General features: G+C 45.6%; 2 protein-coding genes across 2 annotated transcripts in view; both read right to left on the reverse strand.

Moving 5' to 3' along the window:
- Window positions 1-2,184: 2,184 nt before the first annotated feature.
- On the reverse strand, window positions 2,185-12,881 carry tmem237a (transmembrane protein 237a; the record flags this gene model as incomplete). The annotated part of the gene is made up of 10 exons (XM_080536719.1): window positions 2,185-2,255; window positions 2,620-2,741; window positions 3,614-3,701; window positions 4,978-5,051; window positions 6,019-6,210; window positions 6,356-6,485; window positions 8,329-8,501; window positions 8,743-8,833; window positions 9,368-9,499; window positions 12,812-12,881. 10 exons carry the CDS (start codon window positions 12,879-12,881, stop codon window positions 2,185-2,187), a joined length of 1,143 nt encoding a protein of 380 aa, XP_080392845.1.
- A 6,859-nt stretch (window positions 12,882-19,740) lies between these two features.
- Window positions 19,741-27,194, reverse strand: part of LOC308162575 (MAGUK p55 subfamily member 4-like) — a gene marked incomplete at both ends in the record, with an annotated part of 29,853 nt that continues 22,399 nt past the window's right edge. Inside the window, 6 exons of the mRNA XM_080536720.1 lie at window positions 19,741-19,929; window positions 20,831-20,965; window positions 21,452-21,560; window positions 21,938-22,031; window positions 23,894-23,974; window positions 24,386-24,553. Of these exons, the coding sequence (XP_080392846.1) occupies window positions 19,741-19,929; window positions 20,831-20,965; window positions 21,452-21,560; window positions 21,938-22,031; window positions 23,894-23,974; window positions 24,386-24,553 (776 nt within the window). The remainder of the gene's footprint in view (window positions 19,930-20,830; window positions 20,966-21,451; window positions 21,561-21,937; window positions 22,032-23,893; window positions 23,975-24,385; window positions 24,554-27,194) is intronic.

A 27,194-nucleotide genomic window follows, 5' to 3' on the forward strand; every position in this document is an offset into this window, starting at 1 on the left:
AATTTTTGAATATTCCTAGGGAGTAGGTTGTTATTTGCTTTATACATTATTTGTGCTGTTAGAAGGTGGACCAGATCCGTGAATTTTAATGTTTTTGATTTTAAGAATAATGAATTTGTGTGATCTCTATAACCGGAATTATGAATTAACCTTATGGCTCTTTTTTGTAATACTAATAGTGATTGTAGTCTACATTTATAAGTGTTGCCCCAAACCTCCGCACAATAATTTAAATATGGTAAAAGCAGTGAGCAGTAGAGAGTGTGGAGTGATTTATGGTCCAGAACATGTCTTGCCTTACTCAGTACTGAAATGCTTCTTGACAGTTTATTTCGGACATTTTTTATATGAGATGACCAGCTTATTCTATCATCAATTATCACACCAAGAAACTTAATTTCATGAACTCTTTCAATGTCCACACCATCTACCTGTATCTGTACTTGAGTATTCATTTTATAATTACCAAATAACATGTAGTTAGTTTTGCTTAGGTTTAATGATAATTTGTTTATGTCAAACCATCTTTTTAATTTGCACATTTCTGAAGTAATCATCTCCATTAGCTCCATTAGAATGATTTGCATAAGTCATAGAAAAGTGTGTGTGTGAGTATGTTTGTTTGCTGTGTGACAGAAAAGTGCAATTGCTTACTCCTAAGATGGATTTTATAATAAATAATATTTATCTGTTATCCATTGTGTGTTATTTATTATGTTTTTATTTGTCTCCAATGTTGTAAACTTGTACCTGTACTGGTGTGCTATCCTGGCCATGTCTCTCTCTCTCTCTCGAAAAAGAGATTTTAATCTCAACATCTCCTCAACATCTCCTGGTTTAATCTTTAATTTCCTGGTTAAATAAAGGTTAAATAAAATAATTGTGAAGAAGAATCTGGAGAATCGTCCTCAGAGTGTGTGATATTGGACATAAACAGGGGAGACATTTTCTATGTGCCTGTCACTCTAATGAGACATTCTGTACGCTCCAATGCAATATGACCCCACACCACTAGAGGTCAGCGGGGCTCCATAAACAAGCCACTTGTGTTCCGAATGAAATCAAAATCTAATCATATTTTAATGGTCATTTACACAATATACAGGATATACAATGTCATGAAATGCTTTAGTGCAAGCATCCAAAACACAGGTTCAAACAGTGTATAGTAGAACAAAGTCTCTCTAAAAGCATTTACCGTAACCATTTCTCTACTTGATGACTCAAAACCCGTTCCACATTTGGGAATGACTCAGTAGTTCATTGACAGAGGCCTAGACATCATCACACATCATCATGGGGCCTACACATCTTCATCAACACATCCTTGTTATTATGATGTATGTACGTATACAATGTTGACAATTGTCTGTATGTATATAATGTTGACAATTGTCCAAATATGATTTTTGTCAGACCCCAGGAAGACTAGCTAATGTCATGGCATTAGCTAATGGGGATCCTAATACAAACAAACAAACAAACAAACACATCCTTTGGCTATTCATGAGAGTTACCTCATGAGGGCTACAAAAGTTGCAGCTTTGTGTTTACATATAAATGGGTGTTGGTGTGGTCCACGTCTATCCTGGGGGTCGCAGTGCCTCCCAGACGGACCCTCTACAGACAGACACTACTGACAACACACAGCTGACACACCAGAGGTTCTGTCTGGATGTGTGGTTTAACACTAGAACAGCCATGGATGGGGTCATTTGACCCTGTGAGTAAACATACACTCGCATTTTTCAGGACCCTTCTTTCATGACCTGCCTAGATATGTGCATTCTACCACGCAGTATCCTCACATTTTCAAAATTCACGTCAGGATAAGCTAGTATAAAGCTATTTTGCAGTTTTTCTGTGTAGGAGGCAGGCTAATTTACAAGATGTGCCAACTAGTGGTCGTTGCGTGTAAATAGCAGCTTCCCATTGTAAAGACTATGGTCATTTGAGGCGGCTCTTAGGTAAAATAGGCACGGCTGTTCTAGTGTTAAATTCAACAGGAATATCCAGGCTTATTCTGAGAAGTCTCACGAGACTTACAGTACCAGTCTGGTACCAGCGTGACTGGTACTGTATCAAAAACAATCCAGGCTTATTTTGATAACTCTCATGAGAGTTATCAAAAATAAGCCTGGATTTTCCTTTAGCAACATTGATGGAATACCCCCCTGGAGGGTTTCAGGCTGGCTGGAGGTCTAGTTTCTCGTCGTGTCTGGGATATTCTTCCACCTCCATCGCCATCAGAAAGTCTGAGGACAAAACAATGAGAATACTGTGTGTTGTTTGGTTATATACGCATACACACACATACGCACACACATACGCACACACACACACGCACGCACACACGCGCACGCACACACAGACACACATGCACAGACACACACACGCACACACAGACACAGACACAGAGGCACACACAGACACACACAGACGCAGACACACACACACACACCGCCCCCCCCCCCCCGCACGCACACACGCACACACGCACGCACGCACGCACGCACGCACGCACGCACGCACGCACGCACACACACACACACACACACACACACACACACACACACACACACACACACACAGACACACACACACACAGACACCCCTCACCCTCTGTGTAGTCCATCTCGGGCCGCGTGGAGACAAACACCCAGGCCAGGCCCACCAACAGCGCCACCACCAGGTTCACCACGATCCAGGGCTGCAGCACCTGGTGCTCTGACCCCGGGGGCCTGGGGGGGACAGGGGGGTCATAGGGCAGAGGGCAGGGGTCAGAGGTCAGGGGTCATAGGGCAGAGACAGGGCACACATCAGGACAGACGTTTACATTTACATTTAAGACACTTAGCACAGACGCCTTGATACAGACGGGGAGTAGGTTGGTACCACAGTACCTGGTCTGGTTCAGTTGTGGGGTAGGTTGGTACAGAGAGGGGTAACAGAGAGGGGTAGGTTGATACAGAGAGGGGTAGGTTAGTACAGAGAGGGGTAGGTTGGTACAGAGAGGGGTAGGTTGGTACAGAGAGGGGTAACAGAGAGGGGTAGGTTGGTACAGAGAGGGGTAGGTTAGTACAGAGAGGGGTAGGTTGGTACAGAGAGGGGTAGGTTGGTACAGAGAGGGGTAGGTTGGTACAGAGAGGGGTAACAGAGAGGGGTAGGTTGGTACAGAGAGGGGTAGGTTGGTACAGAGAGGGGTAGGTTGGTACAGAGAGGGGTAGGTTGGTACAGAGAGGGGTAGGTTGGTACAGAGAGGGGTAACAGAGAGGGGTAGGTTGATACAGAGAGGGGTAACAGAGAGGGGGGTAGGTTGGTACAGAGAGGGGCAGGTTGGTACAGAGAGGGGCAAGTTGATACAGAGAGGGGCAGGTTGATACAGAGAGGGGTAACAGAGAAGGGTAGGTTGGTACAGAGAGGGGTAGGTTGGTACAGAGAGGGGTAGGTTGATACAGAGAGGGGCAGATTGGTACAGAGAGGGGCAGATTGGTACAGAGAGGGGCAGGTTGATACAGAGTGGGGTAGGGTGAGACAGAGAGGAGTAACAGAGAGGGGTAGGTTGGTACAGAGAGGGGCAGGTTGGTACAGAGCGGGGTAGGTTGTTACTCACCACAGGGTCTGGTTGTGAGTGGGGTAGAGGTTGATGCGATCAGCGGTCATCTGTTGGCTGAGGGACAGGATCAGCGCTGCAAAGTACACTGGGAAAGAGACGGGGGGGAGGGGCTTAGCGCACGCACGCACGTATGCAAATGTCCTACCCTAAACTAGATCCAGATCTTATTCTGCTGTTGTGTCTCTTGGCTCATCCTCGGCCGACTTGACTCCTGATCCCCTAATTGGCTGAACATCTCAGACAACACCACTGGCATTCTGGGTAAACAAGTATAGTATTCCTTATGTCTGGCAGACGGGGTTTAACACAACACCCCTCAACACGTCAATGGCAGAACACCGACTACCACAGATCTGGTTCTATGTTCAGATGAAGTGGTTCACTTTTTTGAGTTTTGATGATTTTTCGATCAACACCCAAACTAATGTCACTAACTAATGTCATTAACTTCTGTACCTATCTAATATCATTAACTAATGTCACTAACTAATGTCACTAACTAATGTCATTACTAATGTCATTAACTAATGTCACTAACTAATGTCACTAACTAATGTCACTAACTTATGTCACTAACAAATGTCACTGGTTGATTACGTTATAGGGTTATAGGGTTCTCCATCTTCAATGGAGCTTTTACATTGAAAGTGTGATTTAGTCCAGTTACGCTAACCCTTGTCTGTGTAACCGGCCCTTACTTTAACTGAACTTCAATTGAACTTTAACTGAACTTTAACTGAACTTTAACTGAACTAACTTACTTTAACTTACTTTAACTTACTTAGGGTTAGTTAACTTACAGAAGGAGGGTGAGTTAGGGTTAGTTAACTTACAGAAGGAGGGTTAGTTAGGGTTAGTTAACTTACAGAAGGAGGGTTAGTTAGGGTTAGTTAACTTAACTTACAGAAGGAGGGTTAGTTAGGGTTAGTTAACTTACAGAAGGAGGGTTAGTTAGGGTTAGTTAACTTAACTTACAGAAGGAGGGTTAGTTAGGGTTAGTTAACTTACAGAAGGAGGGTTAGTTAGGGTTAGTTAACTTAACTTACAGAAGGAGGGTTAGTTAGGGTTAGTTAACCTACAGAAGGAGGGTTAGTTAGGGTTAGTTAACTTACAGAAGGAGGGTTAGTTAGGGTTAGTTAACTTACAGAAGGAGGGTTAGTTAACTTAACTTACAGAAGGAGGGTTAGTTAACCTACAGAAGGAGGGTTAGTTAGGGTAAGTTAACCTACAGAAGGAGGGTTAGTTAGGGTAAGTTAACCTACAGAAGGAGGGTTAGTTAGGGTTAGTTAACTTACAGAAGGAGGGTTAGTTAGGGTAAGTTAACCTACAGAAGGAGGGTTAGTTAGGGTAAGTTAACCTACAGAAGGAGGCGAGCGCTGCAGGGTCCAGGGTGAAGAACCCCCTCAGCGCCATGGAGGCCTTGGCCAGGTTCACCCTGAGGGAGAAGGACAGGTTACTGCAACAACCAACCAACCAATCAACCAATTAACCAACCAACCAACCAATCAACCAATCAACCAACCAACCAATCAACCAATCAACCAACCAATCAACCAATCAACCAACCAACCAATCAACCAATCAGCCAACCAAACAACCAATCAACCAATCAACCAACCAATCAACCAACCAACCAATCAACCAACCAACCAACCAACCAACCAATCAACCAATCAACTAACCAACCAATCAACCAATCAACCAATCAACCAACCAACCAATCAACCAACCAACCAACCAATCAACCAACCAACCAATCAATCAGTCAATCAACCAATCAATCAATCAATCAATCAATCAATCAACCAATCACTCAACCAATCAATGAATCAACCAATCAATCAATCAATCAATCAATCTGATTTATTTCTATAGCCCTTCTTACATAAACACATGTCACATAGTACTTACATACAAGTAACCGGGCCATTGGGTCATACACACACACACTCTCCCTCTGAATTCAGAGGCTAACCAACAGCTACTTCCCCCAGGTGATCAGGCTCATAAACAAGCCCACTGTAGACAACTGACTATCATCCCCAAGCGCACCCCATGTATACGGACTACCTAAGTGCTGACAGCCAGTGGGAGGTAGGTCAGGGCCTGGGCAGGGTAGACTGGGGGGGTGGGGGGGGACTGACCGGGGGGGCGGGGGGGGCTACCTGTCGAAGGCAGACACAGTGCTGTCAGCCAGCAGCAGGTAGGTCAGGGCCTGGGCAGGGTAGACTGGGGGGGTGGGGGGGGACTGACCGGGGGGGTGGGGGGGGACTGACCGGGGGGGCGGGGCTACCTGTCGAAGGCAGACACAGTGCTGACAGCCAGCAGCAGGTAGGTCAGGGCCTGGGCAGGGTAGACTGGGGGGGTGGGGGGGGACTGACCGGGGGGGCGGGGGGGGCTACCTGTCGAAGGCAGACACAGTGCTGACAGCCAGCAGCAGGTAGGTCAGGGCCTGGGCAGGGTAGACCAGGGGGTGGTACTGCTGCAGCAGGTTGGGCAGGGTGGTCAGATCCTCCCCAGCCAGGACGTACACCACGATGATGTTCCACACCGCGTAGCCCGCTAGGAACCCATGAGAGAACAGCCCCATCACCCTGGAGAACACATATACACACACACACACACACACACACACACACACACACACCATTAGATAGCCTGCTAGAAACCCATGGAAGAACAGCCCCATCACCCTGGAGAACACACACACACACACACACACACACACACACCCCACACCTGAAGCCGCTGTGGACCCTCATGGCCACGTCCCTGGTGGTCAGCGTGGCCCGCACCTCCATGTAGTCTTCCAGCAGGGTGGCGCTGTGCCTGGGGAGGTGGTCCGCACGCTCTGCTGCCTGGAACCGCCCTGGGGGGGGGGGGGGGGGGGAGGGAGGAGGGGGGAGGGGGTGTTGTGGATTTAATCTGGTTTCTTCTCTATTGATATTGAATATTGAACACAAGGAGATTGATCAACTTAGCTTGAAGCCTTTTATTTATAAAGTTACATGACAGCAGTCTAGAGTTTGCAAAGTCCAGAGCCCCAGAGCCTCAGAGCCCCCTCCTTCTCACAGCACCCCCCTTATATACAAAATCGACACCCTTTATGAGATCACCAATCTTGGCAACCAAATGTGGTGACAGGAAGCGCTAGACTTTAGTATGAATGAATGAATTAATGAATGAATGAATGAATGAATGAATGAATGAATGAATGAATGAATGAATGAATGAATGAATGAATGAATGGTCTTTATTGTCATTGCTACAGTACAGGTGGCTCCCCTGGTGTTAGGAAAGAAAAATAAAAACGTTTAAAAAAAACACAAGAAGGGAAGGAGCTGGTTTACATAAATAAAGGCTATGTACACTATCCACTATACTATACTGTACAGATAGACGACTAGGGTTGTCATATTGCACAATAGTGTTATTGCACATTTATTTAAAGTGTCGCAGTTTGCAGGCTTGAAATGTACATATTTGTGCCTCAGCACTACACCTGATTTTTTCAGTCCAACAGCTGCCATCAATCCGTCCAGACTGTCCAGGGCCCAGAACCTAGATCTTTGCTGTGTTCAGGGCCTGGACGGCCCTGTGGTAGAAGCTGTTCTTCAGTCTGTTTGTCCTTGCGGCCAAGGTCCTGAACCGCCTTTTCGAGGGCAGCCGGGTAAAGTGTTCGTACCCAGGGTGGGTTGGATCCCTGGAGATCTTGGAGGCCTTCCTGAGACAGCGTGTGTTGTACAGCTCTTCCAGAGAGGGGAGGGGGGTGCCGGTGATCTTCTGGGCTGTTCTCACGACTCTCTGTAGCGCATTTCTCTCCGCGGTTGTGCAGCTGGAGAACCTGGTGTTCAGCTTTCCCGCCAGCAGGGGGTCGTCCTCTGCGGCTGTGAGCCTGTTGGCTCTGAAGTTTGTCATGTGCTGAACCCCCTGCCACATCCGCCTGGAGTCGTTGCTCAGGAAGCATTCCTCAATCTTCTCTCTTCTTCTCTAGTAAGTGCGCAACAAGTCATTGCCACTGTCCCCAGGCAGACTGAATTGTTAGCTATGAATTCCCAGAATGTAGAGATACAGACTTCAATTCTCAGTCTATTTGATATAAAACTACAACAGGGGCAACACTTCTGTTTGAGTGTTACCAGATCTGATGATCAGTGTAGTGCGACTGCTATAAAGATGACCTGGAACACAACCCTTGTCTTACCTTGACAAGCTTATTGTAGGTTGTATACTTTATAATACAATATTTTAACCTTACTAAACTTACCCTGGTCATGGAATAACCTCCAGAACACACTACAGTTTAATAACCTCGTCTCCCTGGGAGAGTTCAATGCTCTGATTAAGAACTGTGTGACAGAAGAGTGCAATTGCTAATCCTAAAATGGATTTTATAATATGTATCTGTACTTGTACTGGTGTGCTCTCCTGGCCAGGTCTCCCTCGAAAAATAGATTTTAATCTCAATGGACCTCCTGGTTAAATTTTTATTTATTTTTATATTTCACCTTTATTTATTTTTCAGGGAGGGCCAGTGAGCAAGCTCTCTTTTCCAATGACGCCCTGATTACATAAAAATACAACTATACACAGTAAAAAATAAAGGTTTAATTATTATTTTTTTTAAAACAAACACTCAATACTTTTAACAGCAGCGTTGTATGTTGAGGTAGAGGTCGTGTGTGGATGTGAGGGACAATAAGGACACTCACTGTTTCTCTCCACAAACACCTTCCCCACGGGCTGGCTGTGGCCCAGCGGGGCCGAGGCGAACAGGGAATGCTGGGGGATGGAGCCGGAGCGGGGGATGGGGGCGGAGTCTGTGACGTCATCCTCCTCCACGCCCAGGTCGTTGGCGTATTGCGTCTCCGCCATCTTGGATTTCCTGTCGTGGGAAAAAAGAGAAGTTTGGATATTTTAACTATATGTCGGGTATCACAGCCCTCCTCCCCTCTGCCTGCCAACTGACACAGACCTCCACCCTCCCCGCAGTGACACAGCCCCCCCCCCCCCCCTCAGTGACACAGACCTCCACCCTCCCCGCAGTGACACAGCCCCCCATCCCTCAGTGACACAGACCCCCCCTCCCCCCAGTGACTCAGCCATGGTCTTGTATGGTCGCTCACCTCTTCCGTCTGGGCTTGCGGGTGACTTCCTCTCCCTCCAGGTGATCCGCCCCGTTGCCATTCAGCATCTCAGACGGCTCCCCCTCCTGGTCTGGAGAGAATTACAGATTACAGGGACATTCCCCCTGGAGTAACTGAGGGCTAAGTGCCTTACTCAAGGACACACAGTAGTGGTGGTGTTCCCAGGTTTTACTATTTCAGGCGGGGTTTGAACTCACAACCTTCCGATCACCGGTCCAACTCACTATCCACTAGACCACCACCACCACCCCTCATCTCATGCAGTGACTGTGGAGGTGTGAGCGGACAGCATCAATCATACTCAGCAGTCACATGGACTGCACTTATATAGCGCCTTTATCCAAAGCGCTTTAAAGCGGCCTCTCATTCACCCATTCACACACACATTCACACACCAATGGCAGCAAGCTACCTTGCAAGGCGCCGGCCCACTCACTGGGAGCAATTTGGGGTTCAGTGTCTTGCCCAAGGACACATCGACATGTGGCCAGCCGGGGCTTGAACCGCCGATCTGCCAACCTTGTGATCATTAGACGGCGGCTCTACCTCCTGCGCCACAGTCGCCACAGCCGCCTCCTGACCGTACTGTTCAGGGGGAGTGTACCTAGAGTTTGGGCTTTCTTCTTCTTTTTCTTCCTCTGTGGTGGGATGTCGTGTGGTTCTGGGGTCTGCAGGTCCCGGCCCTCCGACGGCCTGCGACTGGCCAGTCCTTCCATCTCTATACTGGGCTCCAGACCTGTAAGGGATAGCAGTTAAATCATCTCTATACTGGGCTCCAGACCTGTAAGGGGCAGCAGTAAGATCATCTCTACCAACATCTAAAAACACCTAACTACACATAATTAGATGATCACAAGGTCATAGTTGGTATTCCCTATGAGGTCATAGTTGGTATTCCTATGAGGTAATAGTTGGTATTCCTATGAGGTAATAGTTGGTATTCCTATGAGGTAATAGTTGGTATTCCCTATGAGGTAATAGTTGGTATTCCCTATGAGGTAATAGTTGGTATTCCTATCAGGTAATAGTTGGTATTCCTATCAGGTAATAGTTGGTATTCCTATCAGGTAATAGTTGGTATTCCCTATGAGGTCATAGTTGGTATTCCTATCAGGTAATAGTTGGTATTCCTATCAGGTAATAGTTGGTATTCCTATGAGGTAATAGTTGGTATTCCCTATGAGGTAATAGTTGGTATTCCCTATGAGGTAATAGTTGGTATTCCTATCAGGTAATAGTTGGTATTCCTATCAGGTAATAGTTGGTATTCCTATCAGGTAATAGTTGGTATTCCTATGAGGGAATAGTTTGTATTCCTATGAGGTAATAGTTGGTATTTCTATGAGGGAATAGTTGGTATTCCTATCAGGTAATAGTTGGTATTCCTATGAGGTCATAGTTGGTATTCCCTATGAGGTAATAGTTGGTATTCCCTATGAGGTAATAGTTGGTATTCCTATGAGGTAATAGTTGGTATTCCTATGAGGTAATAGTTGGTATTCCCTATGAGGTCATAGTTGGTATTCCCTATGAGGTCATAGTTGGTATTCCCTATGAGGTCATAGTTGGTATTCCCTATGAGGTAATAGTTGGTATTCCCTATGAGGTATTAGTTTGTATTCCCTATGAGGTAATAGTTGGTATTCCCTATGAGGTAATAGTTGGTATTCCTATGAGGTAATAGTTGGTATTCCTATGAGGTAATAGTTGGTATTCCCTATGAGGTCATAGTTGGTATTCCCTATGAGGTCATAGTTGGTATTCCCTATGAGGTCATAGTTGGTATTCCCTATGAGGTAATAGTTGGTATTCCCTATGAGGTAATAGTTGGTATTCCTGTCAGGTAATAGTTGGTATTCCCTATGAGGTCATAGTTGGTATTCCCTATGAGGTAATAGTTGGTATTCCTATGAGGTAATAGTTGGTATTCCTATCAGGTAGTAGTTGGTATTCCCTATGAGGTAATAGTTGGTATTCCTATCAGGTAATAGTTGGTATTCCTATGAGGTAATAGTTGGTATTCCCTATGAGGTAATAGTTGGTATTCCTATCAGGTAATAGTTGGTATTCCTATCAGGTAGTAGTTGGTATTCCCTATGAGGTCATAGTTGGTATTCCCTATGAGGTAATAGTTGGTATTCCTATCAGGTAATAGTTGGTATTCCCTATGAGGTAATAGTTGGTATTCCTATCAGGTAATAGTTGGTATTCCCTATGAGGTCATAGTTGGTATTCCCTATGAGGTATTAGTTGGTATTCCTATGAGGTCATAGTTGGTATTCCCTATGAGGTAATAGTTGGTATTCCTATCAGGTAATAGTTGGTATTCCCTATGAGGTAATAGTTGGTATTCCTATCAGGTAATAGTTGGTATTCCTATGAGGTAATAGTTGGTATTCCCTATGAGGTAATAGTTGGTATTCCTATCAGGTAATAGTTGGTATTCCCTATGAGGTCATAGTTGGTATTCCCTATGAGGTATTAGTTGGTATTCCTATCAGGTAATAGTTGGTATTCCCTATGAGGTAATAGTTGGTATTCCTATGAGGTAATAGTTGGTATTCCCTATGAGGTAATAGTTGGTATTCCTATCAGGTAATAGTTGGTATTCCCTATGAGGTCATAGTTGGTATTCCCTATGAGGTATTAGTTGGTATTCCTATCAGGTAATAGTTGGTATTCCTATCAGGTAATAGTTGGTATTCCTATGAGGTAATAGTTGGTATTCCCTATGAGGTAATAGTTGGTATTCCTATCAGGTAATAGTTGGTATTCCCTATGAGGTCATAGTTGGTATTCCCTATGAGGTATTAGTTGGTATTCCTATGAGGTAATAGTTGCTATTCCCTATGAGGTATTAGTTGGTATTCCTATGAGGTAATAGTTGGTATTCCCTATGAGGTAATAGTTGGTATTCCCTATGAGGTCATAGTTGGTATTCCCTATGAGGTAATAGTTGGTATTCCTATGAGGTAATAGTTGGTATTCCTATGAGGTAATAGTTGGTATTCCCTATGAGGTAATAGTTGGTATTCCTATCAGGTAATAGTTGGTATTCCCTATGAGGTCATAGTTGGTATTCCCTATGAGGTATTAGTTGGTATTCCTATGAGGTAATAGTTGGTATTCCCTATGAGGTAATAGTTGGTATTCCTATCAGGTCATAGTTGGTATTCCCTATGAGGTCATAGTTGGTATTCCCTATGAGGTCATAGTTGGTATTCCCTATGAAGTCATAGTTGGTATTCCCTATGAGGTACTAGTTGGTATTCCCTATGAGGTCATAGTTGGTATTCCCTATGAGGTATTAGTTGGTATTCCCTATGAGGTCATAGTTGGTATTCCCTATGAGGTCATAGTTGGTATTCCCTATGAGGTCATAGTTGGTATTCCCTATGAGGTAATAGTTGGTATTCCTATGAGGTAATAGTTGGTATTCCTATCAGGTAATAGTTGGTATTCCTATGAGGTAATAGTTGGTATTCCCTCAGGTAGTAGTTGGTATTCCCTATGAGGTCATAGTTGGTATTCCCTATGAGGTCATAGTTGGTATTCCCTATGAGGTATTAGTTTGTATTCCCTATGAGGTCATAGTTGGTATTCCCTATGAAGTCATAGTTGGTATTCCCTATGAAGTCATAGTTGGTATTCCCTATGAGGTCATAGTTGGTATTCCCTATGAAGTCATAGTTGGTATTCCCTATGAGGTCATAGTTGGTATTCCCTATGAAGTCATAGTTGGTATTCCCTATGAGGTATTAGTTGGTATTACATATGAGGTCATAGTTGGTATTCCCTATGAAGTCATAGTTGGTATTCCCTATGAAGTCATAGTTGGTATTCCCTATGAGGTCATAGTTGGTATTCCCTATGAAGTCATAGTTGGTATTCCCTATGAGGTCATAGTTGGTATTCCCTATGGGGTACTAGTTGGTATTTCCTATGAAGTCATAGTTGGTATTCCCTATGAGGTATTAGTTGGTATTCCCTATGAGGTCATAGTTGGTATTCCCTATGAGGTCATAGTTGGTATTCCCTATCCGCCCACCTTCTGCAGGCTCCTCCACATCATTGATCCCCTTCTTCGACCTCTTCTTCTTGGTTTTGGTGATCGGCATGGCGATGGCGTCTGGAGAAACATCAACAACAACAATCATAAGGATGTTGGGATCTCCTGATTTTATCAGCTCCTTGAGAAGTCCTAGATGTGGTGATGTGGTGTTCAGAGGCTCAGACAGGATGGGAACCAGAGACCATTAGGGGCGCAACACACTACCAGGCCGGCCTGAACCGTACAGCTGTGATGGTGGAGGTATAACCAGGCCAGGCCAGCTCAGCTCAGCTCAGCTCAGTAAGACCCTGTGGTGTGATGAGGGTTTTGTCTTATTCAGCCTAACTTAAACTAACAAAAAAAATGTATCATGTACAGGATTCAATCCTTGGAATGTAGATAATACATAATACATGTACATAACACATGACATCATCCAGACACGACCAAGAGGATGATAAACAGGCCTGCTCACCTACCTGTCTGACCTCTTGTCTCTGTCTCACCTCCTGTCTCTGTCTCACCTCCTGTCTCACCTCCTGTCTCTGTCTCACCTCCTGTCTCTGTCTCACCTCCTGTCTCTGTCTCACCTCCTGTCTCACCTCCTGTCTCACCTCCTGTCTCTGTCTCACCTCCTGTCTCTGTCTCACCTCCTGTCTCACCTCCTGTCTCACCTCCTGTCTCACCTCCTGTCTCACCTCCTGTCTCACCTCTTGTCTCTGTCTCACCTCCTGTCTCACCTCCTGTCTCTGTCTCACCTCCTGTCTCACCTCCTGTCTCTGTCTCACCTCCTGTCTCACCTCCTGTCTCTGTCTCACCTCCTGTCTCTGTCTCACCTCCTGTCTCTGTCTCACCTCCTGTCTCACCTCCTGTCTCTGTCTCACCTCCTGTCTCTGTCTCACCTCCTGTCTCACCTCCTGTCTCTGTCTCACCTCCTGTCTCTGTCTCACCTCCTGTCTCTGTCTCACCTCCTGTCTCTGTCTCACCTCCTGTCTCTGTCTCACCTCCTGTCTCTGTCTCACCTCCTGTCTCACCTCTTGTCTCTGTCTCACTTCCTGTCTCACCTCCTGTCTCTGTCTCACCTCCTGTCTCACCTCCTGTCTCACCTCCTGTCTCACCTCCTGTCTCACCTCCTGTCTCACCTCCTGTCTCACCTACCTGTCTCACCTCCTGTCTCACCTCCTGTCTCACCTCTTGTCTCTGTCTCACCTCTTGTCTCACCTCCTGTCTCACCTCCTGTCTCACCTCCTGTCTCACCTCTTGTCTCTGTCTCACCTCTTGTCTCACCTCCTGTCTCACCTCTTGTCTCTGTCTCACCTCTTGTCTCACCTCCTGTCTCTGTCTCACCTCCTGTCTCACCTCCTGTCTCACCTCCTGTCTCACCTCCTGTCTCACCTCCTGTCTCACCTACCTGTCTCACTTCCTGTCTCACCTCCTGTCTCACCTCCTGTCTCTGTCTCACCTCCTGTCTCTGTCTCACCTCCTGTCTCACCTCCTGTCTCACCTCCTGTCTCTGTCTCACCTCCTGTCTCTGTCTCACCTCCTGTCTCACCTCCTGTCTCACCTCCTGTCTCACCTCCTGTCTCTGTCTCACCTCCTGTCTCTGTCTCACCTCCTGTCTCACCTCCTGTCTCACCTCCTGTCTCTGTCTCACCTCCTGTCTCACCTCCTGTCTCTGTCTCACCTCCTGTCTCACCTCCTGTCTCACCTCCTGTCTCTGTCTCACTTCCTGTCTCACCTCCTGTCTCACCTCTTGTCTCTGTCTCACCTACCTGTCTCACCTCTTGTCTCTGTCTCACCTACCTGTCTCACCTCTTGTCTCTGCGCTGTGTTCGTCCACCACCATGAAAAGAAAAGAAAAACAATATCAAAGTCAATAGACAGGAAGTTGTTGTTGCATCTAGACCACATCAACAAAACAACAACAACAACAACAACAAAACGCTTAGGCTCCGTTCCTCCAGGAGCCTTCTACTGTCTGCTCTGATCCTGGAACTCTGGGACACGTCTCAGACCAACTGCTCCGATTGGCTGACGGATAAGCATGACGGGTCAGGACAGCCTTTTGATTGGGAGCTGAGGAGGATCTGAAGTCACCAGGCACCACCTAGCTGGGAGTCAGACGCAGGGCCTGATATAGCCATTAGCTCCATGGGTAGGAGCTCGACGGTGATTGGATTAGAGGGTAAATCAGGTGTGTGATGATGACACTACAGTAGAGCTACTTTCTCCCCCCTCTCACCTGGGTTAAAGCTCACACTGTGGTACCTGTGGTTGGCACGGTAACGGTCAACGGCTGATGCCCTGTCAGTCACACCGTTAGAGAAGTGTAGTTCTACGGTCAGAGTAGTGTCTTCACGTAGACGGAAGCTGACAGTAATGTTACATTTCAGAATTACAGTTACAGTTTCTGAACTGTTACAGATTCTTCTGCTTGTTTATAAAGCTCTCACTGGCACAGCACCAGAATATCTGAAAGACCTTTTGCTAGCATATCAGCCCAATAGAGTTCTCAGGTCTTCTTTTTATTTATTTTTTTATTTTATTTTTTTCAGATTTTATCCCTTTTTCACCCAATTTGGTAGCCAATTTAACCCAACTTAGCATCCAATTATCCCCTGCCTATTGCATGGGATCCGCCGCACGACCCCGTGGCCGGCAGTCCCAGAGGAGGGCGCCAGGCAGACTAGGCTGACTGGCTCCTCGAGCCCAGTACCGTTATTCCGGCACCCAGGGGGCGGTGTTGCGCGACGGATCCTAGTCCAGAAATACTCCTATACCCCCCTCGGAAGCGGCCGGCCAATATGCCGCTTCCCGTGTGCCTCGGCCATATCTGGATCTGGCGAGCCGGGATACGAACCCCGGCCCCGGTGGGCAGCATGCACTAGCGGCCGCGGCCAGTGCGTAGACCGCTACACCACCGCGGCGTTCTCAGGTCTTCTGACGCTGGTTTTCTCTGTGTACCACAGAGATTTGGTGAGGCTGCATTCTCATTTTATGCACCTAAATTGTGGAATGCACTGCCAGTTTACATTAGGGATGCAACCTCAGCACATATGTTCAAGTCAAGACTAAAAACCCATCTTTTTAATATTGCCTTTAAATGACTAAATAATTAAATGATGATTATATAATGATTGGAGCACTTTGAGCTGCAACGTTTGCAGGAAAGGCGCTATAGAAATAAAGTTATTATTATTATTTACATTTTACATTTTGGGGGGCATTTAGCAGATGCTTTTATCCAAAGAGACTTACAAGAAACACATTTGACTAAGTAAGTGAATCATCTATCCATCAGCCAGGGGCCTAGCCCAAGCTAGCGCACACTGAGCAATTTTAGGCTTTTATTTTGAGTTCAACTGGCTGTCAATAGCACAGTACGGTTAAATACCTCAGGAATTAAAAGTAAAAAAAGAACTAAAAACAAACTCATAGAAAATCATAGAAACACTAGTCATTTAAAGAAAGAAATATCTGAAAATCAGAACAAAAAATATTTGGATGTCACAATCACAGGTACACTGTTAGAAGTCCATGCCAGTCATCCACAGCCTGCTGCAGTAACCATGGTAACACAGGCAACACACAGCTAACCAGACCTCCTTCAAAACACACGCCCACTAAATAATAATAATAATAATAATAATAATAATAATAATAATAATAATAATAATACATTTATTTTATAAGGCGCCTTTCATGGCACTCAAGGTCGCCGTACAACAACAAATTTAAAAAACAGTTATAAAATTCAAAATACTTACAAAATTCAAAATACCACCGGTGCACAACTTCTCATGGCCATTCTGGCATTTAGCAAACGTCTTTATCCAAAGCGACTTACAAATACATTTGTCCAAGTAAGTGAATCATCTATCAGTCATCATAAGAAAAAGTAATTAGCCAATGGGGCCATTGGCACTCACAATGCCTTTTTAAAAGATTATTATTAATTATTTACAGTAGAGAAACTCTACAAGGGGGTAGAGGGGACGGAGAGGTTTCATGTCATATCAATCTTTTTCCATGTGTCACACTGTAGTATCGTAGTAGCCTATGACAATCTGAACATGCAGTGAGAAACAGGGTACAACCCCCTCCCTATCAGTCAACTAAACATAACCTATGCTAACCTAGGCTATGCAAATATTGTACACAAATTCCCAACAGCAGATATTGGTACATAACTGTAAAACAATAACATTCCCAGATAATTCACTGTAACATCAGGTAGCCTATGCAACACACCGCAAACCGAACACAACCCAGCTATCTCTAACCGATTAGATAACAAATCCTGTCTATGATAATCCTACCTGTTGACTCTACCATTGGATCCAATCCACCAATTCAGTGAATCGATTCCCCCGAAAACATGACATCCATTTCCCACCCGATCAAACGACCCAGCGCCCTGAAACGACCCCCGGAGAAAAGAGAGAAAAAAAGGTGCGCGCTACTTACCGTGAACTTTCTGGTCATTCCACTAGTGCTCCTCCAACGGTAGAGGATCTACCTGCAGGCGGGAGGGGAGGGGAGGGGAGGGGAGGGGAGGGGAGGGGAGGGGAGGGGAGGAGAGGGGTGGACGACAGCAGGACGCAGAAGGGTTGCTGGCTGTCTAATCCTCAAATAAATCCTCACAGACCTACATCTGCTGCGGATTAACTAGGCATAGATCACTCAGGTCTGAGGACAAGGAGGGCAGCGTCACCATGGGGGGGGGGGGTCTGTTATATCCTTGGGGTTTATACATATAGGGAATTATTATTATATCCTTACTCATAAATCTAGACCACTGGAGAATATCCCACCTACAAAGGCTCCATTAGAACAACATGTAAAACGGGCCATGTATCAAGTGAATGTCTGGATCAAAACTTTTGTTCCTGATCCTCAACTCGCAAACCCTTCTGAATGGGGTTGGGTGCAAGAAGGAATGGAATGGCAGCCACTTTGGACCACACTACCAGAGGCCTCACAGAGCTGCTATGAACTGATCCATTGTGGATGCAATATGCGCTGCAAGTGCAGAAAGGCTGCCCTTAAGTGCACTGACCTTTGCTCTTGTTCAGGAGACTGCTAGGTGGACAATGACACATTATTAAAAGGTTTTCTATTCTATTCTATTCTGTGTTGGAAGTACTAGACATAATGCAAGAAACAGACCAATATTCTTGCTCAAATTGATTTAAAAATGTACTATGTTATAAGAATGTTGCATACATTCTAAATATTCCATTTGATGTCATAATGCACTCAAGCAGACATTACATTGCAGTTAATGGAAGTTCTAGATTGCACAGTAAAATTCTAGAATGATTTGCAGAAACATTTTACTCCTGAAAATTAGTTGGGTACCCCAACTTTGGTTCTCCTGGATTTTCCCAGTGGATTTGAGTTTGCATGTTTTGAGAGGTGTTACTAGACACCTATGGGAACACATTGGTGAAAAAAGCTATTGGTAAGAATTATTTTCAAAGATGGTCAGACAATCTTGCTAATATTCCCTAACTAATACACGGAACAAAAATGATAAACGTAACACTTTTGTTTTTGCTCCAATTTTTCCAGGAGTTCATTAGTTCAAGATCCAAGACTTTTTCTATGCATACAAAAAACCCTATTTCTCTCAAATATGTTTTGCTCACACATTTGTTTAAATCCGTGTTAATGAGCACTTCTCCTTTGCTGAGATAATCCATCCACCTGACAGGTGTGGCATATCCAGATGCTGATTAGACTAATTAGATTAGAAATGTGCAGTTAGTCGGCCGAATGAGACGCCATCAGTTGGTAAACACAGACAATGTTTTGACATTTTTTAATGAAGAGATTAATCCATTCATACATGGACACGCTAAAAGAAGCTAATAGAAAACCCCACGTTATAAAAGCTACAGTCGTTCTCAGCATTCACAACAGTTAGACAATGCAGCTACTGTACTGAGCTACAATACCCTGCACCACACTACACACAGTCACCACGGATGATATTCACGTTTTTCAGTTTTACAAACTAGCCAAAAGCCCTTATTATGATTCAAATGCCCAAAATGTAAAAAACAAAACAACATAAGACAAACTGTTGATAAAGCACAATGCAACATATAAGTGACAGTATCAAATATACAGCACACATAATACACATATTGTAACCTGAGGGAGAATGTTGCACCGGTAGTGTTCAAATCCGTGACATCAGAAGAGGATCAATTAAAGGAAAGTGAGTGGTTGTAATATCTGTTTTGATGACAGAACATGCGTTACAGAATCTCTGCTTGGCACTCATTCACGTATCTGAAACTAATCTTAAAGCTAAAACCACATGCAGGACAACGTTATCCAATCGCCTCTCTCCTCTCAATCTGAAATATTAATAATAAAGGCAGTAAGTATTGTGTTTCATATCTATATATATATTCTCAACTTTTCATTTACATATTTAAATATAGTCTTAGTCAATATAGTTAAATATAGTCAATTCATTCATTATTCAACATCAATATACCCTTCCTTCAACTATCCCTCTCCTCTCCTTTCCTCTCCTCTCCTTTCCTTTCCTCTCCTCTCCTCTCCTCTCCTCTCCTCTCTCCCCTCCCCTCCCCTCCCCTCCTCTCCCCTCCTCTCCCCTCCTCTCCTCTCCTCTCCTCTCCTCTCCCCTCCCCCTCCTCTCTCTCCTCTCCTTCACCCTCCCTCCTCTCCTCTCCTCTCCTCTCCCCTCCTTTCCTCCCCTCTCATCTCCTTCCCCCCTCCTCTCCTCTCCCATCCTCTCCTCCCCTCTCATCTCCTTCCCCCCCCTCCTCTCCTCTCCTCTCCTCTCCCCTCCACTCCTTTCCCCCCCCTCCTCCTCTCCTCCCCTCTCATCTCCTTCCCCCCCTCCTCTCCTCTCCCCTCCTCTCCTCTCTCCCCCCTCCTCCTCTCCATCAGGGCTCGTCTGGTGCCGTCCAGCTGACAGGGACCCACTGTGGTTCCTCCTGGGCCTGCTGGATGTGGGTGACCAGCTGCAGACACGACTCCTGCAGCTCAGTGTTCAGGATCACACCGTCAAAGTACTGGGAGTACTTAGACTCCACCAACCTGGCAACCTCCTCCATCTCCTCAAAGTCCTCCTCCTAGGAGAGAGGGAGGGAGGGAGGGAAGGGAGATGAGGGAGGGAAGGGAGGGAGGGAGGGAAGGGAGGGAGGGAAGGAGGGAGATGAGGGAGGGAAGGAGGGAGAACATGCGTTACAGAATCTCTGCTTGGCACTCATTCACGTATCTGAAACTAATCTTAAAGCTAAAACCACATGCAGGACAACGTTATCCAATCGCCTCTCTCCTCTCAATCTGAAATATTAATAATAAAGGCAGTAAGTATTGTGTTTCATATCTATATATATATTCTCAACTTTTCATTTACATATTTAAATATAGTCTTAGTCAATATAGTTAAATATAGTCAATTCATTCATTATTCAACATCAATATACCCTTCCTTCAACTATCCCTCTCCTCTCCTTTCCTGAGGGAGGGAAGGGAGGGAGATGAGGGAGGGAAGGGAGGGAGGGAAGGGAGGGAGGGAGGGGAGGGAAAGAGGGAGGGGAGGGAGGGAGGGAGGGAGGGGAGGGAAAGAGGGGAGGGAGGAGAGGGAGATGAGGGAGGGGGGAGGGAGGGAGGGGAGGGAGGGAGGGAGGGAGGGGAGGGAGGTAAGGAGATGAGGGAGGGGAGGGAGGGGTTAATTTGGCACCATGTTTAGAATGAGGGAACTCGACGACGATTATTTCAAATCATAAGTCTAAGAGAGGAAGTGAGCTCTCCTCCTCGACCAATCAGCTGCTGTGTTCTAATCCTGTAGGGAAGGGGAGTGCACACGCCCAGGGAAAAGAGGCGGGAAAACTGGACTGAGGGAACACAACAGATGTTGGTGGGAGGAGAGGACCAATCACAGAGCAGCGGGATAAAGGACTCGTTTGGACTAGATCAAGATCTGGGTTAACCTCACAGCAGGCCAGCATCACGGAGGGGGACTCTTACTCTGAAGGATCTGTTGCCATGGTGTTTGGTGATGATGCGTGCGTCCCTCCGCGTCTGCCTCATGAGCTCTACGCTGGGCGGCTTCACGTAGATGATGTAAGGCTTCAACTTCCTGGTCCTCAGAGAAACGATACACTGGAAAACAAGTTGTCTACAGTTAGCCAGGTCAGACCAGAGGTCCGCGACCAGACCGCTTTAGAACGTCGTCCAGCTTCTAGTTGCAGTGGTCTGATTAATTATCTTTAATTATCTTTAATCCACAATGCCATTTTTGGAGTCTAAAATAACATTCTTTAGCAGAGGGAGGGAGGGGAGGGAGGGAGGGAGGGGAGGAAAATGAGGGAGGGAGTTGAGGGAGGGAGATGAGGGGAGGAGAGGGAGGGAGGGAGATTAGGAAGATGAAGGAGGGAGGGAGGGGAGGAGGGAGTTGAGGGAGGGAGGGAGATTAGGAAGATGAAGGAGGGAGGGAGGGTAGGAAGATGAAGGAGACAGGGAGGGGAGGAGGGAGTTGAGGGAGGGGAGGAAGATGAAGGAGGGAGGGAGGGTAGGAAGATGAAGGAGGGAGGGAGGGGAGAGGAGGAGTTGTTGTCCAGTTCTTTGGCAGTGAGAGGGTTAACCTACGTGAGGCTCCACGTCAACCACGCAGGTCCTCCCTGCATCCAGCACGTCAGTGACTGCCTCCAGGCTGGTGCCGTACAGGTGACCCTCCAACTCCCCGTGCTCCAGGAACCTGCGGGAGGCAGACAATAAACACAACAAGAGGTGGTTCAAACGGTCATTGAAATAAACATAAATATGAATTATTTACCTGTGATGGTGTATTTACCTGTGGTCAGGGTTAGGTCAGGTGTATTTACCTGTGGTCAGGGTTAGGTCAGGTGTAATTTACCTGTGGTCAGGGTTAGGTCAGGTGTATTTACCTGTGGTCAGGGTTAGGTCAGGTGTATTTACTTGTGGTCAGGGTTAGGTCAGGTGTATTTACCTGTGGTCAGGGTTAGGTCAGGTGTAATTTACCTGTGGTCAGGGTTAGGTCAGGTGTATTTACCTGTGGTCAGGGTTAGGTCAGGTGTATTTACCTGTGGTCAGGGTTAGGTCAGGTGTATTTACCTGTGGTTGCACACCATGTACTCAAACAGCTCCTTGGTGATGAAGTGGTATTCCCTCCCCGTCCTCTCCTGGTCTCGGGGGGGCCGCGTGGTGTCTAGGGAAGACAGGGACAAAACACAACGCTTTAGAACACTGTTGTTATTACACTGTTGTTATTACACTGTTGTTATTACACTGTCCTTATTACACTGTCCTTATTACACTGTTACACTGTCTTATTCACAATATCATAGTCATACCATCTGAGTAAGTTGTTCTTACTCGAATGTATTATATTATATATATATATATATATATATATGTATATATATACACATAATAATACTATGATTATCATTATTATTATTATTAATAATAATATTTATTTATTTATGAACTATATTAATTATAATGAGTATGTATATAATTATAATAACATCATTAGGAGGGTATAGAAAGTAGTAGCTACATACGAGGTACTGGTATCGGAGGGTATACTCCTATAGTTAAATATAGGGTATACTCCTATAGTTACTCCCATAGTTACATAGAGGTACTGGTATGAATGAATGAATGAATGAATGAATGAATGAATGGTCTTTATTGTCATTGCTATAGTACAGGTACCAAACAACGAAATTTAGGAGGGGTGGCTCCCCTGGTGCTAGGAAAGAAAAAAAAAAAAGAAAAAAAAAGAAAGAAGGGAAAGGAGCTGGTTTACATAAATAAAGGCTATGTACACTATCCACTATACTATACTGTACAGATAGACGACTAGGGTTGTCATATTGCACATAGTGTTATTGCACATTCATTTAAAGTGTCGCAGTTTGCAGGCTTGAAATGTACATATTTGTGCCTCAGCACTACACCTGATTTTTTTCAATCCAGCAGCTGCCATCAATCCGTCCAGACTGTCCAGGGCCCAGAACCTAGGTCTTTGCTGTGTTCAGGGCCTGGATGGCCCTGGGGTAGAAGCTGTGCTTCAGTCTGTTTGTCCTTGCGGCCATGGTCCTGTACCGCCTTTTCGAGGGCAGCCGGGCAAAGTGTTCGTACCCAGGGTGGGTTGGGTCTCTGGAGATCTTGGAGGCCTTCCTGAGACAGCGTGTGTTGTACAGCTCTTCCAGAGAGGGTAGGGGGGCGCCGGTGATATTCTGGGCTGTTCTCACGACTCTCTGTAGCGCATTTCTCTCCGCGGTTGTGCAGCTGGAGAACCAGTTGCAGATGCCGTAGGTGAGGATGCTCTCCACTACGCCGCGGTAGAAGGCCACCAGTATCTCCTGCTTGTTGTGTTCCTTCCTGAGGACTCTCAGGAAGTAGAGCCGCTGTTGTGCCTTCTTGATGGTGGCTGCTGTGTTGTTCTTCCAGGACAGGTCATCCTGTATGTGCACCCCCAGGAATCGGAGGGCTGAGACTCTCTCCACGCTCTCCCAGTCGATGAGCAGGGGCTGGACCTCAGACTTTTTCCTCCTGAAGTCCACGATGATTTCCTGGGTCTTTGACTTGTTCAGCAGCAGGTTTTTAACCTTGCACAGCTTGCTCAGCTGCTCTACCTCATCCCTGTACGCCGCCTCGTCCCTCCCCGAGATGCAGCCCACCACGGTGGTGTCGTCTGCAAACTTTACGATGGAGTTGCTGGGGTGGACGGGGGTGAAGTCGTAGGTGTAGAGGTTGTAGAGGATGGGGCTTAGCACGCAGCCCTGGGGGGACCCAGTGCTGAGTCTGAGGGCTGTGGAGGTGTGGGAGCCCACCCGCACCCTCTGGGGGCGGTCGGACAGGAAGTCCTTGATCCATGCACATATAGAGTGTGATAGTCCCAGGTCTAGTAGTTTGGTCACTAGCCTGTCTGGAAGGATGGTGTTGAAGGCAGAGCTGAAGTCCACAAAGAGCAAGAGGGTATACAAGGGTAAAAGAGGGTATAAGAGGGTATAAGAGGGTATAAGAGGGTATAGGAGGGTATAGGAGGTAGTTACATACGAGGTATGGGTCCCTGGAAGGTGGTGGGGTTCAGTCTGATCAGCCTCTTACGAATCTCGTTCACTCCAACGCCGGAGGGACCTACACACACACACACCAGGCAGACACACACACACACATACACACACACACACACACACACACACACACACACACACACAGACACACCAGTCAGTACACACAGGCAGGCACAGTTACAGGCACATGACACTTATCAAAAAGCCTGGAGTTTCCTTTAGCGATGTTGATGGAATCAACTGGCAGACACAGTCAGTGCGCACACACGCAACACACACACACACACACACACACACACACACACACACACACACACACCAGGCAGACACAGTCAGTGGGACCTACACACACACACACACACACACACACACACCAGGCAGTACACACACACACACACACACACACACACCAGGCAGACACAGTCAGTGGGACCTACACACACACACACACGCCAGGCAACAGGAAGCTTCTCACCAACGAGGACGATGAGGCGTGGCGTCTCCTCCAGGGGGCGCTGGTAGGCCACCACCTCCTCGTAGGGGCAGAACAGGGCGTTGGTGTTGGGCCTGCAGGAGTAGCACGACTGGCGCCGCTTCCTGTGAGACATCCTCCTCCACAGACGCAGGCTACGCCTGAACCCCGCTGGAACACAACAACCACAACCACAACAACAACAACAACCACAACAACAACAACAACCACCACAACAACCACAACCACAACAACAACAATAACCACAACAACAACAACAACCACCACCACAACAACAACCACAACCACAACAATAACCACAACAACAACATCCACAACAACAACAACAACCACCACCACCACAACAACAACCACCACAACAACAATAACAATAACCACAACAACAACAACAACACAACAACAACAACCACAACCACAATAACAACAACAACAACAACAACAACATAAACAACCACAACAACGGGCCATTATATATAGGTATTGTATATTATTATTATTATTACAAATATTAATTACATATTTATTCAGGAGGAGAATGTGTGACAAAGTGTTTTGTGCATCAAGCGCTGCCTACCGATGTGGACGCTGTCCACACTACTTCCTGTTTCAACCTCTTCTGCTGGGAAATAAGAGGAGCAGCAAACAGGTGATAGATAGTGATACAGGTGATAGATAATGATACAAGTGAGATAGAGTGTACTAAAGCGGTAGAATGACAGTTCAATAGTTTTTTAGACTCAGATCTATTCATACAACAAGGGACACAGCACTTTCCCATTTTTTCCATATTGTCAGCACCTTTGAGCCTCGGAAAAGCACTATACAAATAAAATGAATAATTATTATTACTGCGGCATTTCGAAGAGAGCGCCTCAGCCAACGTTGGACCCGGAAACACGTCACAACTTAACAACCGAATAGACACGATTGCAAACACATTTATTTTGTTTAATTTTTCCATTAAAAAACCCTTTGTCTTATGAAACATGATTTTTATAAAGACTTACCTACCAGAATCAAAATCTTCCTCATCTATATAACAAAAAGAAAAGAGATATAAAATGTTACTTCACTGCATGCTAATATGTAGTACAATTGAAGCTGCATTATACAAGTTTATGCCAGTCATAAGAATCAGAAGTGTGTAGTGTTTACCTGCTGTGGTACAGGTGTCATCAACAGGCCTTGCCTCATCATCTGGAACAGGACAGACGTAATTAAACTCAAATCCGTTTCCATCTATTATGCTTGGCAGAGACTTTCAGCTATTTTCTTGATAGCAAAATCTCATCAACATCTGACCCCAATGTAATTATCCTAATGTAAAATAGATTTCAAGATCCTTCTGCTTGTTTATAAAGCTCTCACTGGCACAGCAGGTAGGTAAGTCCTTCAACACAATCAATCACCAGGTCCTTATCACCAAATGGCTCAACAGCTCTTGCCTCCAGCTCAACGTTAACAAAACTGTAGGAATGTTCTTCTCCAAACAACACAATATGACCACGGCAAACATAACCATTTCAGGGCAAAACATTACTATAGTTCCGTCGTTCAAATATTTAGGGATCATCATTGATTCAAACCTGACTTTCAAAGAGCACATCAAGAAAGTGTCTGGTAGGGTGAAGTTTGGCTTGGCAAACTTCAGGTACATCAGAAGCTCACTGACCATGAGTGCTGCCAGACTATATATGGACGCATCAATTATGTCGCACCTCACATATTGTTTGACAAGCTGGGGCCATGCATACAGCACTTCCCTAAAGCCATTAGCCACCCTATACAAGCGGACCCTTAAGGTCATGGACCAGAAGCCCAACAGCACACACTACTGTACCATCTTAGACAAATGTAAATACCTTAGCTGGGAAGACACCATCAAATACAAAAACATCTGTCTCATCCATAAAATTCTACACAACAAAGCTCCTCCCCCGCTTAACTCTTTCATAAACCAGCGTGACCACAGCTTACGGCCCACCAGAAGCACCTCTCGTGGCGACCTTATAGTTCCATTCAGGAAAAGCACCTTCAGTATACAATCCTTCTCAGTGATAGCAATAGAAAACTGGAACTCACTACCCAACCAACTCAAAGACATACATACTTACTCCACCTTCACAACACACATGAAAGCCTGGCTGACACAGAACTATACTTGTCCTCATTAATCCCTCTCTGTGCTGCCTCCCCATAATGCCTTTTTTGTATGTTTTGGTTTGTTTAATGTATTGCTGTTTGTAAGTGCTTAATGTTGTGTGGCCTGTAATTGTCTTGTGGCTTCTATGTGCTTGAAATGTCACTGCTCCCATAAGTGTGTACGTGGTGTTTGTTGTAGCTGCTTGCAATCACCTCAGCTTGCTTACTTGTGTTTTTTGTCAATTGTGATGTTGGGGTACCTTGTCTCAGCCACGTGTTCTTAGAATATTGAAATGTTTTATTTTAACTAATGACGTTACTTTTCAGGATGCCATGTTGCAACTGGCCGGGGACTTCAGCTGAAAATGTTCCGACTAGGCTAACGCTGCCTTTTTTACTGTATTTTATATGGTTCATGTATTTGGATTGTCCTCGATATAATAAACTAATAAACTAAACTAAACTAAAGCACCAGAATATCTGAAGGACCTTTTGTTAGCATATCAGCCCAATAGAGCTCTCAGGTCTTCTGACGCTGGTTTTCTCTGTGTACCACATGTACAAAAGAAGAGATTTGGTGAGGCTGCATTCTCATTTTATGCACCCAGATTGTGGAATGCACTGGCAGTTTACATTAGGGATGCAACCT

Source organism: Nansenia antarctica, assembly GCF_963989245.1.
Source record: "Nansenia antarctica genome assembly, chromosome: 7".
In the NCBI taxonomy this organism is placed as follows: Eukaryota; Metazoa; Chordata; class Actinopteri; order Argentiniformes; family Microstomatidae; genus Nansenia; species Nansenia antarctica.